Source organism: Simochromis diagramma, unplaced genomic scaffold (assembly GCF_900408965.1).
Source record: "Simochromis diagramma unplaced genomic scaffold, fSimDia1.1 OVJJ01000603.1, whole genome shotgun sequence".
NCBI lineage: Eukaryota > Metazoa > Chordata > Actinopteri > Cichliformes > Cichlidae > Simochromis > Simochromis diagramma.
In genome coordinates, this window is record NW_024387414.1 from 1,046,009 (window position 1) to 1,065,577 (window position 19,569).

Consider the following 19,569-nt stretch of genomic DNA (forward strand, 5'->3'; position numbering starts at 1 on the left):
GAACAGGTGTGCTGTGAGTTCTGGCTGCCTGCAGACTTTTCATGACAGTCAGGTCTCTGTGAATAAAGAGGTTTCATGTTGAACCCTGAAGCACACAGAGGAGAGAAAATCTTTCTTCATCTTTTTCAAATAAAACAAACTGATGAGCCTTTTTGTGTTTCCACAAATGTTCGCATTATAATGACTGAAGGTGCAGCGCTGCACGTGCACATTATGGATGTACACGTGCAGCCGACGATGATGCTGAAAGACCCGATGAAGTGATACAAGCTGCGGGTTCAGTTTAAGGTCTACTTGAAGCTGTAGGTAGAGTAGGTTGAAATCAAAGTCACGCACATACTGAACAAAATGACTTTGGGAGTTATAATTCGAGTACCATCTGCAAATTTATTTATTTCATATTTTTGTATTCGTGATAAAACTTGTCACGTTTGTTTAACGCAGCATGACAGTTACATGGAAATAACATTTTCTTTTCTGTCTTTGTGACTCAAAATTTCATGTTAAAAGTTTCTCTACATGCGGGGTGTCGTACCACGGTGGCTATCCCCGACGGGATCTAGCACGCGCTGGGCAGGGAGAGTGGACCCAGCTGACTCCGCCTCCATTACAACCAACTAGACGTGGAAGTGACGTTTGACTTTAGTGAAAAGGTGAAAGATGAGTGTCGTTACACTGTTGTTCAGTCTGTGGGTTACAGCAGAAAATTATACATTTATTGTTCTCACCTGTTATCGGACGGGATAAATTAAAAAACAAAAACAGGACAGTTTGGCTGATAATTATTTGGATCCCACTGAAACTGTCTAAACCAGCGGTGCCCAACCTTTTTTGCGTTACGGACCGGTTTATATCCAACAGTATTTTCACGGACCGGCCTTTAAGGTGTCGCGGATAAATACAACAAAATAAAACCAGTACCGGTACCAAAAAAGAAGATTTATTCATAACACACAGGAAAAGACCCAGGGAACCAAGTTAATGATAAAAACGATAAAAACCTTAAAAACCATAGCCAACCAAGTTCAACTTTCGTGGCCCGGTCCATGGCCTGGGGGTTGGGGACTGCAGCTCCAAAGAGCTCCAAAACTTCAGGAGTAGTTAGTCACTATAAGAAGTGTTTGTTAACTGAAAATCAAGAATGAGGGATACCGTTTGTCCCTGATTTGGAAAGCCCAGTGCATGCTCGCAACGCATGGGAAACAAATCCTGTCAGGGATACTTAGCGTGGAACGACACGGGCACAGCTTGGAGGCTCAGCATGACCTTGAAACTTTCAACTAACCACACCAAAGTAAGCCGAGCTATGTCAAAGCTCGCAAACCCCCCAAAATTCCTTCAGAGGAACAACAACATGAAGGTGCTACTAACAGCATGGTGGAACTGAAGGTAGCGTTAAGAGAGTTGAGGACGCTTGGCTCGCAGTTTAAGTCCAGCATTGACAGCATTGGTAAAATGGGTGAGATGACCAACTGTGTCACAACACACCAGTTTGACAGAGATCGAGCAGAAAGTAGAGCGCCACCGCCTGCAGACAGAAGAACGCGAACAACGTCTGGAGAGCAGCAGTGGCGAATTAGCAAAAGCAATGGAGCAAACTGCCTGGTCGAGGTGTGGCATGAACCGAATCCTGGAAAAGTGGAATACTCGTGTCACTATAGTACATTAAAAACTTGCTCCCCCATAGATTACTTCCCTGTGTCAAGAGAGCTGTTATCACAAATGAAAACTACAGCTGTATAGTTATAAGTGACCATGGTCCTGTCTGTTAGCATTTACAGGCGGGTGGCTGTGGCTCAGGTGGAAGAGCAGATCATCTACTGATTAGAAGGCTGGTGGTTCGATCCTTGGCTTCCCCGGTCTGCATGTCAGATATCCTTGGGCAAGATACTGACCCCAAGCTGCCCTCTGATACGCTCATCGAACTGTGAATGTAGATGAGTTTGCACTTGTGAATGGATGAATGAGGCATGTTGTATAGAGCGCTTTGAGTACTCCAGGAGAGCAGAAAAGCACTCTATAAGAATCAGACCAGTTATATAGACGGAACAAAACGCTGAATTTATTACATACGTTAAAACCAGAACAGCATCGATTTTGGATCAAATACTGGCCAAACTAGTACCAACATAAGCTGGGAGGAGAGGAGAATTAATCAGCTTTACAAGCTCCAACATTTAAAGAGAAAAAATGAAATGGAAATTTCAGGAAAACAGATTAAACTCTTGGAACTTGAGCTTATTAAAAATAAAGACTACAACTACTCAAATCAACTTACTTCTTTTGACAGCAAAATATAACAAGTTACCCACTGACAAAGCGGAGAAAAAGCTCGCTCTGGCTCAAAACATCTTATTACAATCAAGGAGAAAAGGCTGGGAATGGGCACGGAGAACTCAGACATCACAGTCTGAGACAGCAATTAGGATAATTCTTCAGGAAACCTAATCATAGACCCCCTAGAAACTTAGAATAGTTTTAAGGAAAACCACACACATCAGAATGTCTCAATTTGACCAAAACACATTTCTCAGTCATTTGCAATTTCACACAATGACTGATGATGCAAAAAAGGGGGTTAGACAACCTAGGAAGTTTTAATTCAGTTCAATTCAATTTTATTTATACAGCACCACATCACAGCAGCAGTCCCCTCAAAGTGCTTTATACTGTCAGGTAAAAACAAAAATAGAAAACCCCCAACAATCATATCAGCCCATGAAAGCACTTTGGTGACTGTGGGAAGGAAAAACTCCCTTTTAACAGGAAGAAACCTCCAGCAGAACCAGGCTCAGGGAGGGGCGGGGCCATCTGCTGTGATTGGTTGGGGTGAGAGAAGGAAGACAGGATAAAGACATGCTGTGGAAGAGAGACAGAGATTAATAACAAGCGTGATTCAATGAGTGAGTGGAAAGGAAAAACTCAGTGCATCATGGGAATCCCCGGCAGCCTATTGCAGCATAATTAAGGGAGGATTCAGGGTCACCGGGTCCAGCCCTAACTATATGCTTTAGCAAAAAGGAAAGTTTGAAGCCTAATCTTGAAAGTAGAGATAGTGTCTGTCTCCCGAATCCAAACTGGAAGCTGGTTCCACAGAAGAGGGGCCTGAAAACTGAAGGCTCTGCCTCCCATTCTACTTTTAAATACTCTAGGAACAACAAGTAGGCCTGCAGAGCGAGAGCGAAGTGCTCTAACAGGGTGATATGGTACTACAAGGTCATTAAGATAAGATGGGGCCTGATTATTTAAGACCTTGTATGTGAGGAGCAGGATTTTGAATTCTGGATTTAACAGGAAGCCAAAACAGGAGAAATCTGCTCTCTTTCTAGTCCCTGTCAGGACTCTTGCTGCAGCATTTTGGATCAGCTGAAGGCTTTTCAGGGAGTTTTTAGGACTTCCTGATAATAATGACTTACAGTCGTCCAGCCTGGAAGTAATAAATGCATGAACTAGTTTTTCAGCGTCACTCTGAGACAGGATATTTCTAACTTTAGAGATGTTGCACAAATGGAAGAAAAGCAGTCTTACATATTTGTTCATTTATGAATGAAGGTGAAAGATTAAATCTAGTTATAAAAACCCTTTTTATCAGTACAACATAGGACTTAATTATCCAACCACAGATGTTAAATCAACTGACAAACTATGACCTTTTATTGAAGTAAGTCAAAGAAACACTTGAGCAATGGATAACTATGCCCACATCACCGATCAATGTTAAAATGTTAATGTCCAAAATGTTTAAAACAAACAAAACCCCCACTAGTGACAGGTGGTATAAAGCCCACCACCCCTGTATCTCTTGGTTTTCCCCAGTATGGACAAATACAGTTTGGACTTCAGCAGGAAAATCGGGTGGTGGCTTTAAAATATGGTTTGAGAGGAGCGTGAGGAGGATAGGTCTTTATCTAAATGGCAGCTTTCTAACATTTAATCAACGTTGTCAAACTTATAACAACACTAAAAAGATATTTTTAAAAAATTACAGTTAAGACACTTGATTTGATCTAAACATATGCCTTCAACACCACTATCCAATCTCACACTCCGTAAGAAAAACCCCACCATCGATCAGTTGGAGGCGTGGAGACTGGATATTCTGGAAAACATACAAGAAACAAAGGCTCATTTAAAATCTCACAAACAGCCAGAGTCCAGAGAGTCTGGAATCCGAGACATTCCAGACTCATGTTGGAGACTTTCAGGAGAAAAAGGCTTCTTCACTCTGTGTGGGACCGGTCAACACTGAAGAAACACTGGAAGACGTTAAAGTATAGTTAGGGCTGGATCAGGTGACCCCGAATCCTCCTTTAGGTGTAGGCTGCCGGGGGATTCCCATGATGCACTGGGTGTTTCTTCTTCACTATGTGTTAACAGACCTCTCTGCATTGAATCATACCTGTTATTAACCTCTGTCTCTCTTCCACAGCATGTCTTCATCCTGTCTTCCTTCTCTCACCCCAACCAATCACAGCAGATGGCCCCGCCCCTCCCTGAGCCTGGTTCTGCCGGAGGTTTCTTCCTGTTAAAAGGGAGTTTTTCCTTCCCACTGTCGCCAAAGTGCTTGCTCATAGGGGGTCATATGATTGTTGGGTTTTCTCTGTATGTATTATTGTAGGGTCGACCTTACAGTATGAAGCACCTTGAGGCGACTGTTGTGATTTGTCTCTGTCATCCAGACTAAATCTAATACTGTTGGTATGCAGGCACCTTATGAAAACTGTGTTATAAGTGTATAACCTAACAGCATTATGTTTAACTCAAAGGAGGAAGGAGGATGACGATCCTGTCGTGGAGAAAAATGTATTTGCTGTCAACAGAAGTTAGTTTGAAGCCGTAAACCATGTATTGCACGGCAGGTTTCATATAAATCATTGTGTAAATCCATGTTGTGGTTTAAGAAAAACTAACAAAAATGTATAAAACATCCTTTATTTTCACATTATTGAGAAACTCTACACATCATTCACTATTCGTCTGTTGTTATGTGAAGTTTTTTTATTAGTGTAGAATTTAAGAAAGAAAATTCATTTTCATGGTAAGAAAAAAAAAAAATCAGATATTCATGTACAAATCTGAGGAAATTATATGAGTGCTGCGAAGTTTCAGCTTCATTTCTAAAAACAATTTTGAAGGTTTGAAAACATTTTATTATTTTTATTCAAAGTGAAGCGAGATCGAGTTACCAGGAGGCTTTTTTTCCTTTTTGAATAAAAACAGCAGCTTTCAGGTTATTAGTTTGTAAAATATGTTTATTTGTAAAAACACATTTGGATGTTGAAATGACATCACAGTGACATCAGCAGCCGTTTCTTCTGCTTCGATGGCGTGCGATCCTTCAGCGAGGCACACGTGACCGAGCGCGAGCGTCCGTCAGGAGCGACGACGGATTTTAAAGACGTAAAGTTCAGGAAACGCGACGAGCGGCTGCTTCGGCCTGAGCCGCCACACGGAGCTTCAACGGGTCGCAAAACTTCGTCTACAGATTAGCTTCAGGACAGAAACTGAGAGGACGTCCAGCTACGACGGCGAGAGCTGGAAGCCACAGCGTGAGGTCAGACCTTAAAGTTTCCTCGCTCTGAGGTGAAGCCGTGACGACTGAGCGCGTGGCATTGAACACTTCTCTATGGGCAGTAACGAGGAAGAACGCTGAGAGCTTCCTGCTGGGCCGACCAACGCTCAGACATCGTTTCATCGCCTCCTGAAAGCTCAAACTCACGTGTGCCAAACTGCAGCCAGGAGAGGCCAGGCTTCACCTGCTGGCTCAACAAGCTGCTTCCTGCCGCGTACAGGACGTTCCTCCAACATCTCTAATGTTTAGCACAAAGGCTGATGCGTCAGCAGAGACAAAGCTGAGCTTCAGTAATCAGAGTACCTGGCTCACTGTGTGCCGACAGCAGGGGGCGAGCTGCGGGGTCAGCAGCCGATGAGGGCACAGGTGTAAAAGAGGCTGAACAGAGTTCACCTTGAAGGCACTGCAGGTGAGGCGTCTGACGGTCTCCTTTAAAACGATGGAGACTTTTTCGTTAACCTGAAGCCGAAACGGCGCCGCGTGACGCGTAAACACCGGAAACAGCGTTTTTTTCTGTCACATCGACGTCTGTGAGGCTGAAGCCCACGCGTGGACGCTCGCTCTGTACTCGTCACGTGTGCCGTCGCAGATCAGGATGAGGACACGTCGCACAAACGCAGGAGATTCAGCAAACAGCGACAGAAATGTGAAGAGTGCAGCGGTGCTTTAAGGCAAACGTAGTGTGTGAGGCAGTGATTGAGGCTCTTTGTAAGGCCTTTATGTTCTCAGTAACAAACGTTCACAGACTCGACCGTCTGGAGGTAAGAACGAGGCGAGGTCAAAGGCCACCTTTAACTCATAATGACTTTTGGGCCGCGTCCCCTTCAAACCTACAAAGCCGTCTCCTTGTTCACCTCTGCACCTGCTGCAGATTCCTAGATCGCTCCCTGGAAGTCCCGCTCCAAACGGGAAGCTTGGCTCCGTGGCTGGAGGAGCAGCATTCCCGTTTGGTGTCTGAAAGCGAGCCAACCGGTTCAGAGGTGCACAAGAAGAACAGACGCGCTCCATGACCTCATGACCTCCAGCACAATAAGAAGATCCTAGCTAGTGTTCTACGAGGACTTTTTGTCTTTGCTGAATTATCGCATAAAATTTATGTGCAAAAGCAGAACCGGCCCAAGCATCTGAAGTCGTTGTTACACCAAAGACAGAAAAGCTGCGGCTTTTCCTCCCGAGGTAAACGACGCCGACCTCTGATCGAGCGATTCTGGTTTGAAGGCGTGCGATTGGTGGGATTGTTCTCTAAAGGGAAAGGCGGCAGAGTCAGGACGTGCAGCGAGGCGCTCACAGTGAGGGACGATTAAAGCAGTGTGATTAGTAAAGCTGTGTGCAAAAATACATTTGGATTCATTCAGATGTAAAGCAAGAAAAATAAAAAAGACTTTACACTGTACAGGAGCTGAGGTGTGAGAGGCGGCGAGTCTAAAACTGCTCTGAGAGCAGCTCGCAGAGTCTCTGAGACACCGAGTCCCTGCTGGTCCGGAGCGTGAGGCGGTACATCTGCACAGGAAGCACTCAGAGTTACACACAGGTGAGGGTTGCACACAGAGAGAGAGTGTGTGTGTGTGTGTGTGTGTGTGTGTGTGTGTGTGTGTGTGTGTGTGTGTGTGTGTGTGTGTGTGTGTGTGTGTACCTGAGCCTGCATGTTGGGCTCCAGTCTGAGCAGGCAGCCCACCTGAGTGGTCTTCGTGTGAACGACTCCCGCTCCGACAAAGTTCGCAGGATTGGGATCGACGCCGTCCAGCAGAGCGACGCCGAAACCTAAAATCTGGAGAAAAATACATTTTCATTTTCACACCGTGGGAATAAACGTGGACGCTTCGGTCAGCGGCTCTGCACGCCCGCGAGTCTCGCGGTCGCCACGCCGCAGCCTCACTCTGCTACCTGTGTGCCGACCTCAACTTCGATGTTTGTGCAGCAAATTCCTGATCACGTTTGTCTGATCTCCACAGGCTGAAGAGCGTATGCTGTAATCTGATTACTGCTATAATACTGTGTAACTCTGTGGCTCATCTGCACGACTCAGGTGGCTCACACCTGAACCGAGGGTCAGAGGAGGAGCTTATCCTCATCAAAACTCCAGCGTGTAACATCTGACCACTAGGTGTCAGTAGACTTCAGACACCTGAGCACAAACAGCTCGTTATCTTACTGCACCTGACGACATGCAGCAGCCTGAGGGGGCGGCTGCTGTGATTCTAGCTGCGGAAATAAAACTGAACAGAAACTTGTTTACAGCCAAAGTGATTTGTGTTTTTTTACCTTGGCCTTGGCGACCTCGGTGTCCATCGGGTGTTTGGCTTTGAAGATTTTCTGGACCTCCTGCTGAGGACTGCGGACAAACAGAAGGAAACTTCAGGAAACGAGTCCTCGATTACTACGTGAGCCGTTTGAACCCCGACCCGTTATCCAATCCTGAAAGCTCCTCACAGAAACACACTCGAGCTCTCTCAGATCGATCAGACGTAAAACAGAACAAATGTTTGGTGTCAGCGCTCGAATTCAGAGGCTGAAGTGTTTTCAGTCACAGCAGCGATCGATCGGCGTATTGATCAGTGAAAGCTGCGCTTACGCTCCGAGCTGCTTCCAGCGCTGGAAGAAGTCCTGCGACATCATCTCTGTGGGCTGGAAGAACTTGTTGAGCATCACGGGGAGCTTCACAGCGATGTTCTGCAGGGCCCCACCATACCTGAAGGCGAGCACACACGCAGTCAGAAGTGAGCACACAAACACACACGTGTGTATTTATATCCTTGTGGGGACATCTCATTGACATAATGCTTTCCCTAGCCCCCACCCTACCCATCAAAAATGAATGCCTGACCCTGAGCAGAACCGAACTGTGACCCTGACACTAAAACCACACTTTGAGTCTCAAAAATGCCTTCAAACTCCTGGGACCTGGATTTTGGTCCCCACAAGGGCCGTTTGTCCCCACGAGGATAGTAAACCACCAAGTTTTGGTCCCCATGAAGATGTTAATACCTGTGCACGCACACACACACACACACACACACACACACACACACACACACACACCTGAACTGGATGTTGAGCACCGGCGCGTCGCTGAAGTCTGACACACACTCGATGTTCAGGATCTGCTGCATCTGAGCTCCGCCCTCTATCACGGGGTCGACCGCCTTCGAGTGGACGTTCAGCTGTGGACGCGACCGTTAAGGACTCTACTGAAGGTCACAGAGCTCCACATCATCAGAGACACAAACTCCTCTGAGTGAGCCTTCCTGATACTCACGGGGTTATTCTCCGACTACTGAGTGCACAGACACACAGTACAAACAGAGGACTGGTAGTAAACATGCATCAGCTTCCACAGCTGATGGAACAGGAAGTTCAGCGGGTATCTCACAGTCAGTTTCACCCACCGGGACGTCTTTGATCGCTCTGGAGATATTCTGATGTCACAGCATTTTAAATCTGCTCTGATTGGGTTTTCCTGCACTTTGGAGGCCGACGTTTGTTTTTCTGAACTTGTTTCAGGGGGGCGCGGTCGTCACAGGACACCACGCCCACAGACACAGATGCTAAAGAATCTGATGCATTTCTGGAGAAAACAGAACATAAATATTTAAAGAGGGTCTCGTTGCCTCTGCTCGGCTGTACTCGCCACCGGGGTCATGATGTTAAAGTTTCCCAACCCTCTCCAGCGCCGCCTCGGCCCCTGAGTGGTTTTCTGAGTCGTGCAGAGCTGAAGTGGGAGCTCCTCGTGCTCCGGTTCGCTGTGCTGAAGCAGAATTACGAGGTTTGTCATGAAAGGATATGAGACTTGAGCGCGTCGCTGCTGCTCACTGAGGAGGAGAAGCTGAGGAACTGGGTGGACGTCTTGTTTCCGTAGAACACGTACATGCGACCTGCGAGGGTGACCGTCAAAGTCAGGCAGCAATAATAACAAAGCTTCACAGAAAAAACAAAGATAACGGGATTTTAGCCTGAGTCTGGCAGGAGGAGGTTGTGCTTTTTAAACCTCGATTTAACGAGCGGCTGCTCACCGAGGTTCTGCCGGTACTCAGACTTCAGCCCGATCTGTAACAGCTGGTTCTCGTAGATCACGCCGTTGTTCTTACAAACAAACCTGGAAGAAGGAAAACGTGACGACAGTTACACAAAGGAAACGTCTGTGTGAAGAAGAGACATCATCGTGAGGCCGAGCACGGCGGTAAAGCTCGGCCACGCCCACAGGTTTAGCGATCTGTTCATTTACTTCATCTTGTGCAGATCTCAGAGCGGCCACTGGAATGACTCGCATCACTAACAACGAGGAACGACGGCGTACAGAGGTAAACGCGGCATTCGGTGATGTCAGAGGCTAACCTCCTGTCAGGCCGTGCATCCCGCTCTCTGCAGCAGCGGGATGCACGGCACTGCAAAGAAACCTGCGGCAGTTTGTATGTTGACAGTTTCACACCGTCTGGTTCAAGGTGTGCAAACAGCAGGCGTGACACGGCTTCACACACACAGCCGAGGTCACGTGCAACCTGCCCGCTTCACACAACACGACACTTTTATGTCACGTTACACGGGCATCCTCGTGGACGACTCTGCAGCGCTGTGAGAGCGGCGTGAGCACCTCCATCGACACACGGTCACCCTGAGGTCACACGGTAAACCCAAGAGCTCAGTCTCGATCTCTACAGGCCTCAGTTAGCATGAGAAAGGTCAAAGTTCATGGCTGTTTACAAAGCTGCAGCAGTGGTCAGCCTTCAGACAGCTGTGCATGAACCAACGCTGCAAACCTGAACGCGCTGCAGCATCGCTGAGACAACGCCGGCCCACAGAGACATCAGTGCAGGTCACTGCAGCTGAACCTCACCTGGGGAAGTTCTCCTCCGATACGTCTGTGGCTGCAGGGGGGGCGGAGCTCTCGGAAAACACGTCGATGAGCAGATTGGCTCCTGATGAGGGGGCGGAGTTTAGATTCATGACATCCGTAAAGGAGTGGGTGGAGCTCTGGAAGACAGATACCAGCAAACAAAGTGAGAACAGGTGGAGGTGTGAACTACACCCTCCTGCCAGGATTGAATCTCTGCTTTCACCAATGAATCGATTCACAGCTGATCGAGCAGCGCGCTCATCAGTGCAGCTACTGTTTACCAAGTCAGGCTGACAGCACCATGTTCCTATCAGAGGAGGAGGGGCGGGGCCTGTCAGGAGGGAGAAGGTCATCCAACAGCGAAGAAGAAGATGGACAGAGTTTGAAGATGAAGGACGAGCTGCTAAAGGCAGCCTGCGCACGCAGACTGCAATAGCGACCTGCTGCAGGCTTTTAAACAGGTATGGGCAGATTTCACAGCAGCCAATCACAGCTCTGCATCTGTGGTTACCTTGTTCGTGGTGTCGGTGTTCTCGCTGTGCTCCGTGCTGCCGTTCACGCTGCGGCGACTATCGTCCATGTCTGGCAGTTTTCCGGGTCCTTTCTTCTTCTTCAGCTTGGCCAGAATGGAGGACTCCCTCTCCGGGAACGGCGGCATTTCCTCCAGGACGGTGGCCTGTGCAGAGAAACAGGAAGTCAGTTAGCATCAGTGCTAGTTCACGGCAGATGTCGCCACGTCGGCGGGTCTTATAGCTGCGGGGGTTAACGCACCAGGATGTCGGTGCTGGCGATGCAGCTGAGCCTCAGGTACTCGACGGCTCTCTGCTGAAGCTCCACGTCTGCGTTGCGCAGCTGGCTGTCGGAGCGCAGGACGTCCTGGATGGTGGCTTTCACTTCTGGAAACAAGTTGATGAACTTGATGTACGCCGACAGCAGCAGCGCCCGAGTCGGCACAGAGCACAGGTGGAACTTGGAGTGAAGGAGATTGAACTGGACCAGAGGGCTGAGGAAGAGGAGACAGAGTCGCGGTGAAACCTGCGAGCGGTCCCGTCAGCTTCAGCAGCGACGCGTCAGCTTTACTGACAAATGACACGTTTCCTAAAGTCTGCCGGCACATTTTTCCTGTTCTGTCACAAAATCGGCCAGAATGAGAGAAGAGCTCAGAAACTATTTATTATTCTTTCTAATAAAAATCTCAAATAACAACGAGACCAGACAAACATCCCCTGGACTGTGATGATCAGCTGTGGGTGTGGTTTGTACCTGGAGCGCGAGTCACCAGCAATCAGGTTACCGAACTCCCCCAGGATGTACCCGCCCACCTTCACCAGGTTCTCGTGGCAGGCGGGGGCTTGCAGCGCCTGCAGGTCAGAGAGGAAGTGACTTCATGAGACGGTAGAAGACACAAACGAACCAGTCACACGGGCCGGAGACACATTCAGGATCACAGCTGCGTTCATGAAGGATTCCTTCATCCAACCGACCAATCAAAGAGCTTTAAGCCCACTCGTTTCCTCCGTGAGGACCTCAGTGTTCAACGATCGAGCCAGTTAAACTTGTGTGTCGCACAGCCGTTTGGAGCCTTTAAAGAAACCCAAACGTCCGGACAGAATAACACCTGATCACATGATCACAGACTGAAGCCACTCTGAACGTGTCTGCTGGGAAAAGAAGCGCGAGTTAAATCTGCGCCGTACCCCGACACGCTGCTCCCTGCAAATATAACTACACGTCGCAGCAGTGCAGCCTGCAGCTACTGTGATTGGCCGGGTCGGTCCCCGTGCGACCACATGCCAAATACACCGCGCGTGAGCATGAAGCTGGCAGCGGCGCCGGCTCGACAAAGATTCACCGCAGAAGTCTTAAAACAGCGGTGAGCTCTGTAGCGTTCAGGGACAGCAGCGAGGCTCACCTCAAACACGGTCTTGGCGGCGTAACCTTGGACGTCGTCTCGGTTTATGACGATCTGGATGACGCGGTACCAGACCTCCTCGCTGACGTAGTCCCCAGCGATGCGGATCAGGTTCAGGATGGTGTCCACGTACCAGGTGTAGTCCACGGCGTACTTCTCCGCCAGGATGGCCACTTTGAGCACCTGAGGAAGAGAAGCCAGAGGCTGAAGACGAGCGCTCACGCCACTTAAAGCGAACGGCGAAACGTGCTGACATCACGACCCACTATCTCCTCTCTGATGGAGTAGTCGGCGGTCTCCAGGTAGCTCAGCATCTCTGCCACGATCTGCTTGGCGTTGCTGCGGTCGCACATGGCGTAGAGCAGATCCACGGCGCGCTGGCGAACACTCACATCTCTCTCCGTCTGCACGGGACACACACCAGGAAGCAAGTGTGAATTTCAAAGTAAAGGTCAGACTTATTGGCAAGACTAGTTTTTAGTGTTCAAAGATTGAACCGAACCTTTGAGTTTTGTCCAAGTTGAGGAGGAACGGACGACTGACGTCCAGCTGAGCGAGACTCACCTTCAGAGCGTTGATCACAGTCTCCATGTGCGTCTTCACGGCCTCGTGGGAAAATTCGGAGCTGGCCAGCGTGCACATGCTCTCCAACGCCAGGTAACGGAGGTTGGTTTCTCTGTGCTGGAGGAACTGGCCCAGCTGGTTACAGGCTCGTACCAACAGGGTGGGCTCGCTGGGAGACAACGGGGGACAAGCGTGAGGCTCCGATACGACACCCGAACACGATGAGCGTGACGTCCGAGGACGACCGGAGCTACGCGTGTCAGGAACGTGGGCCGGGCCCAGGAACCCCTCTCTACACTGCAGCACATCTGCACAGCAGCTGCTCGCTCAGCCCTCTGACATCATCTCATGTTTGTGCTGTTTGTTTGTGTTTAATCTGATTTCATCACGTTGAGCTTTTTGCATATTTTTACTTTGTACATTTAAATTTGAACTATTTTAAAATGTTAAATATTTCAGTGTAACTTACTGAGCTCAAACTTAAATTAGTACTTTTAACTTATTACTTATCTTTAATTTTGAGTTAAATTTGTACTTACTGAGCTCTTTGTTCTGGTTTCCATGGCAATGCCTTGCATTTTACACACAAACCTGATTCCTGTTATATTTCGTCTCTATCACAGGTGATGGGTCTGCCTCTGCGCCCTCCCTGCGACAGACTGGCGGCCAGCCCAGGTGTTCCCGCCTCTCACCCAATGACAGCTGTGCTAGGCACTGGCCCCGCCCACATGCAAAAGCAAACTGACAGATGTTTTGTTTTCTCCCCCACACTTGGGGATAAACAAAGCCCGCCTCGTGTATGACCTGCCTGTCATGGTGGATGATGAGGGCGATGGCTTCAAACAGAACGGCGTTCTTGGCGTTGGAGTGTTGGACCTTCTTGGACTTCGGAGGTTCCTGGGCTTTATTGAGGATGGTCTCTAAACACTCGGTGAGACGACTTCTCAGCGCGGCGTCCTCTGCAAAGAAAACCAGACGCTTCAAGCCCCGTCGCCACGGTTACGCCTCTCAAACCTTTACTTATTCGTGGTGGACTAACGCGTGTGTGCCGTACCTGGAGGAGGGTAGCACTGCAGCAGGCGCAGCAGTTTGACGGACAGCCACGGGGCAGCCACAAAGTAGTACGTGTAGTCCTGCAGGTCGATGGACGCCGACGTCACGATCTAAACAAACAGGAAAGAGATTAACGTCCCCGCTGGTTTATGATTGAGCCGAGCGACGCGGAGGGTCACACGGACACCCACCCTGCTGAGCCGGGCCACCGCCAGTGACACGGAGGTCTTAAAGTCATCCGGATTCTTCTGGGCCAGAGTGGTGATGAGGCTGGTGGCTGCTGTCACCACGCCCTGAAATAAAGGAAGGCAGAGTCAGCGTTTCAGGGCGGGGTTTAAACTACGGCATCACATCGATCAGCTCGTTCTCACGATAAATATAAGTATTTAGCTCGCCACGAGGAGGCGGAGTCTCACCAGGTGCTGATCGTTCAGCAGATGGACGACCCGTGCGGTCCATTCGCCCATGGGCACGAGGTCGGGCGACGTCCTGTTGAGCCGTAACAGACACAGAGCTGCGCTCTGCTTCACGCTGTCCATCGTGTCCCTGAGAGAAGCAACGGCGACACGAGTTCACCAAACAGGAAGAAAACCAGCAGCGAGCAGCCGAGGACACGCCCACATTACCCATTGGTAATCAGTCTACATCAGATTACACAGGCTTAGACCTACAGTCTGCTCAGACTGTTCACACCAGCTCTGTCATTTCATTAAGCTGATGCACCACGATCGCCGTTTTCTTATCGTTCACTCGCGAGCTTGTTCCCAGTAAAAATCTGATCCGTCGCTTCCAGTCTGGCCCAGAAGGACGTTTGCAATTTTTTTGCTGTTCTTTGATTTTTAACTGATTTCTGTTGCATCACACTGGCCCCACTTCCCTGTCAGAGTATCCCTCCTCCAAGAACTAGTTCCCTGATTAAGTGTCGACTGTGGGCTGAGGCCCAAACAGAACATCAGCATGTGTGTTTCAGTCTGAACACGAATCCTCATCTATAACGTCGCTTTTAAGGGTCGTTTCCGGAAACGTTTACCAAAGTGCCGACGGCCCGTAACAGCCGCTCGTTTTACTGGACGGAGGTCGAGTGCTGACTCCAGCTGCGAGTGAGGAGACAGCTGTCTGTAATGACTGGAAGGATGGAGATGTGCGTGTGTGGTTATTCATCCGCCTGCTCATCTGTTTCACGGCCTGTTACCCACACACTGGCCTGTGGATCGTCACTGTGTAATGAGGTCGGCTTTATTAATGTGTAATGAGTGACGGCGCCGCGCTTCAGGCCACAGCAGTCCATCTCAGATAATGTCAGGTTGGATTTGGTGCCGTACAAACCGCTGCTGCAACAATCTACATAATTGACGTCGTATTTGTCACGAGCGCCCACAGCTGACCCTGAACCAGATTCATGACCAACACAAACAAACTGATATTAAAGGACTTTGAGCCGCTCGGAGCTAAAACGTGTTTAAGAACGAACCCGGCCACTAAGACTCTGGGAATCTCCGAGGCGAACGCCTCCGCCATCTCTCTGCTGCCCACGTTGGCGATGCAGTGCAGGGCCAGGTTCATGAAGGTGGGGTTGCGGCTGGCGAGGTCGTTTTTGATGGCGTTGTTGATGAGGCGGATCAGGTCGCTGTTGGAGTTGACCAGCACTGAGATGAAGAGGTAACCCTGAAAGGAGGAGACACGGCAAAGGTCACGTGACGGGATATTCTTTCTCTCTCCGACTCTGGAAATCCACAAACACACACACAGCAGAGCCGGAGCGTCAGCACCACCCACACGGAGCAGCTGGAGGCGTGGCCTCTGTTACCAAAACATCAGCTGATCCCAGCGACTCTCGAATCGGCTGCCCTGACGATCATCATCATTTATCAAACTCATGTTAGTCTCGAGCTTAAAGTATTTTTACTGGATTACTCGTGTAACTGAACAGTCGTTGAGGCTTTGGAGGACGCCGTGCTGTGACAATGATCCGCCTCCACACGCTCACTCGTTTCCTTTAAGGAAACAAAAAACTGATCAATGAAATAAAACTGATCAGAAGCTGATTAACGACAGCTACCCCACGTCAGGGGGTTCTTGTAGTTTCTTCTGTCACACACACTTTAAGTGGAGTCTGGTGAGGTCCTACACAGTGAGTTTATAGCCTATGGCGCCTGCAGCTCCGCCTCCAGCGACTCAGCAGGAAGGATGCCCGCCAACAGCTCTGAATCTCAGCAGAGACCCTCAGAGACGCTCAGAGAGCTCAAGTCAAAGGCAGCTAGCTCTGTCTGACCCAGAGATACGACCACAGCGAGTGTGGGCTTTTAGAGACGGGACAGGTGGAAAGCTGGAAATAAAATCTAGTCTCTCGGAGCTGAAATGATTTGAGCCGATTCACGTCGCTCTCATCCAGAACACTGTTGGTAAAGTTGTTATTACACAGTTATTACTGCCTGCTTCATTAGAGGTTAAAAAAAAAAAAAAAAAAAACACCAGGACGCCGCGAAAGGGAAACGAGCGGCACTGCAATAAAAACATTTGGAACAAATGTGTTTATCAACCCAGAAACAGAGACCACAGAGCGGCGTGAGGGGGCGGTCCTGACGCTCTCGCACATGATAACCCTGAAACATGGCGGCCGAGCGGCTCCGACACTCACGATCTGCTTCTCCGTGTACTTGTTGGAGCTCAGGAGGTTGACGGCCTCCATGTGCCCGAAGTCGATGTCGTGGCCCAGAAGGAAGATGAAGAGCAGCTTGCAGACATACTTCTTTTTACTGTAGCCATCCAACGCCTTGTCTCCTGCACACACACACACACGCACGCACACGCACACGCACGCACACGCGCACGCACACACACACACTTTAATGTCTATGTGATAAACAGCAGCATTTTATTCCAAACAGCTGAGGCTCGGAAGGAAAAGCAGGTGGACTTTGTCTGATTCAAATCTAGTCAAATAATCCAAACCCAGTGAGAGTGGGAGGTTCAGGATCTGCAGCAGTGCAACATCAAACACACACAATCTTTATTTTTGCATGACTGGGCTTTTATTCAGTGTTTGGAAACGTCATCATCAAATAAAACTGAAGGAAGATTGTTTTACGCCAGCCTCAGTACTTCATGGATAAGGAGCACAGTTGCAGAGACATGTGGACACAGTGGAAAGGCCTGAATACCGGGTGGAGAGGGTGGAGAGGAGGCGCTATGTGGACACTCCCTGCCCGCATATCGCCTCCTCTCTGCAGCAGACTAATTATAGGCAGCGAGGAACAGGTGGCAACAGGAGAAACAGCAGCAACCAGAGAGAGTCAGTGAGGTTTCACAGGGCAACACAAAGCAGTCGGGACAGGAAGCAGGTCAGGTGACTCGGCGAGCTCGTTTCTCCATCACCTACCTTTAAATTTGGAGCGGATGTTTGCCAGCTCCTTGTTTATCCTCTTTATCTCGGCCTCTTTACTTTTACCTGCAGACAGATCAGCGTTACTCAGCATGCACAGAGCTGCGATCACTCATGAATACAACATCCTGCCTTTTGTAAAGGACCCGCCCCCGCTGAGGAACGTGGCGTCCGGGTTTAATCGCACACTACAACATAAGAGCTTCCTGATGAAGCAGTGACATATCTTTAGTTTATTATCTCCAGAAGCAGGAACCTCAGGCCGCCTGTTTTTGAAGCGTAGACCTGATGACGCAGCAGGATCACCCAGAGCTAATCCTCCCTGCTTCCTGCTCCTTTCTCGCTCTGTTGTGACCAAAACCTCCAAATCGAACATCACGCTTTGTTCAGTAAGCCCCGAAACCAGCGGCTGAGACCATAAACCATCATCACAGTGTTTACTGAGCTCAGATCAGCTGAGCCGGAGCCTCTTTTTCTCACAGACTTCCATCCAATCAGACTTCTCTCTGCAACCGCAGGAGTCGCCCCCTGCTGGATGGTTTAAGACACTTCTGTGTCAGATTTACCTTTCAGCTAAATCCATCTTGATGTACAGTCTCTGATTGTGACAGTAGGAACATTTTTCATGTGCTTTCTTGTGAAGAACGTGATTTATAACCTGATGAGCGTTCACCAACATCTCACATTGACCGGATAATAAGAGGTGAAGGGAGCAGAGTGGATGTGGGAGCACTCACTGACAGCCTGTGCGAACACAGAGGGCCTGAATCAGCTGCACTATCAAATACAGAAGGCTTATTTTGAACTGTGAATCACAGTAAGCTGCTGTGGTGGATTCAGAATAAGTCACCCTGAAACGCCAGCATGAACAAAACCAGCAGAGCAGCAGCAGCCGGACGCTGCAGAATAAAATCAGTCAGGACGGTTTGTGTCGGGGCAGCAACAGGAAGCTCTGAGCCGCGTTCCTGTTTTCTCACCCAGAACACTAACGTGCAGTTCTGCAACCCCGTCACCTACAACAGCGGCTTTATTTATACAGCACCACCTCACAACAGCCATCTCTGGGTTTATACTGTAAACGGATTTCATACTGTAGGTAAGGACCCAACAATAACACAAACACAATATAAAAGATACTTCCTATCAAAATCTCACAGGGGACCAGAGGAAAAGGCTGTAAGGCACCACGTGGGTGAAAGTCACCTGACTTTAGTGTTTCAGGGTCAAGGTCAGGGGTCAGAGTTGTCACAGAGGCAGCGCAGACTCACGTCACAGAGTGTAAGGATGCTGAAAGAGGCCAAAAGCCACTGGACTGGTCATCATGCAGGTACCGCAGAGCCGTACCGTCACACAGCAGCTGGTTCAGTTACTGTAGCTGTAACTCGTTCCCACGACCAGCAAACAGAAACACGGGCACTGTCTACCTGCCTCCGTCTCACCTTTCCTGTGCACCTGCCCACTAACACGGACACACTCTCATTTCAAGCTTTTATTTAACCCGCTGCTGGTTTTCTCTAAACCCCCTGGAGAGCAGCACCGCCTCCTCTCGCTCTTTCGCGAGTACTCAGATTACAGTTTTGCGTTACTTTTTGCGATTAACGTTAATTCCAGCTAACGCCAACTGAGGCGGTGGACCGGAGACTTTACACACCGACTTTTACGACCTGCTAAGGCGGCACTGAGCCGCTCATGTTGGCCTGATAAAGCAGCTCACGCAGTTAAAAAGTGACGGTTTGGTTATCTCCCCACGGCGGCCCACGCCCTTTGACACGGTGACGTTAGCAGCTAGCAGCTAGCGATGATTAGCCGGGGAGGCTTGAGCGCTGGGCGGGAGTTTATCCCACTTTAACGGGGTAAATGTGTCCAGAACGAGGGCGGCAGGGGCGGGAAACTGACCCCGGGCTCGAAGTCCCCCACCCGGGCGTGTTCCCTGAGGTCCCCGCGGCACAGAGGCTAGCCGTGCCTAGCTGCGGGGTGAAGGAGACAAACTCACAGTTCCTGATGTCGGAGATGAACACGGCCAGTCCGCGCATCCCGTCCCCTTTAGACACCGCCGGCATCCTCTCCGCTGCTGGGGGGCTTCAGCTGACCCGGACAACCCGCTGCTCGAACTCTGAACTCTGTCTGTGGAACCGCCGCTGCGAGCACCAGGAGCCCCGACATATGACCGAGACAGGAACCAGACGGGCCGCGTCCCCTTCAGCGCGGAAACGCCCTGTTCCAGCCTCCTAAGGCGGGCCGCGTCCCAAACATGT

General features: G+C 49.5%; 1 protein-coding gene across 1 annotated transcript; it reads right to left on the reverse strand.

Annotated features, from left to right (window-relative positions):
• Window positions 1–5,234: 5,234 nt before the first annotated feature.
• On the reverse strand, window positions 5,235–19,507 carry LOC120721384 (AP-2 complex subunit alpha-2). The gene is made up of 22 exons (XM_040011669.1): window positions 19,308–19,507; window positions 17,312–17,380; window positions 16,571–16,713; window positions 15,404–15,597; window positions 14,349–14,478; window positions 14,124–14,225; window positions 13,934–14,042; window positions 13,688–13,838; window positions 12,880–13,048; window positions 12,582–12,719; window positions 12,316–12,498; window positions 11,667–11,764; window positions 11,175–11,406; window positions 10,915–11,079; window positions 10,404–10,540; window positions 9,583–9,665; window positions 9,355–9,444; window positions 8,612–8,735; window positions 8,145–8,261; window positions 7,835–7,904; window positions 7,206–7,340; window positions 5,235–7,072 (listed from the first exon to the last, which is right to left on the reverse strand). Exons 1-22 carry the CDS (start codon window positions 19,372–19,374, stop codon window positions 6,995–6,997), a joined length of 2,784 nt encoding a protein of 927 aa, XP_039867603.1. The 5' UTR covers window positions 19,375–19,507; the 3' UTR covers window positions 5,235–6,994.
• Window positions 19,508–19,569: the final 62 nt, after the last annotated feature.

Bases quoted from the DNA above. Each gene is read 5' to 3' on its own strand.
- LOC120721384 (XM_040011669.1), bottom strand. From the start codon at position 19,374: ATGCCGGCGGTGTCTAAAGGGGACGGGATGCGCGGACTGGCCGTGTTC. The intron at 14,479-15,403 runs GTTCGTTCTTAA...TGCTTCTCTCAG, and splicing joins CCCAGAGTCTTAGTGGCCGG to GGACACGATGGACAGCGTGA. The intron at 11,080-11,174 runs GTGCGTTAACCC...TTCTCTGCACAG, and splicing joins TCGCCAGCACCGACATCCTG to GCCACCGTCCTGGAGGAAAT.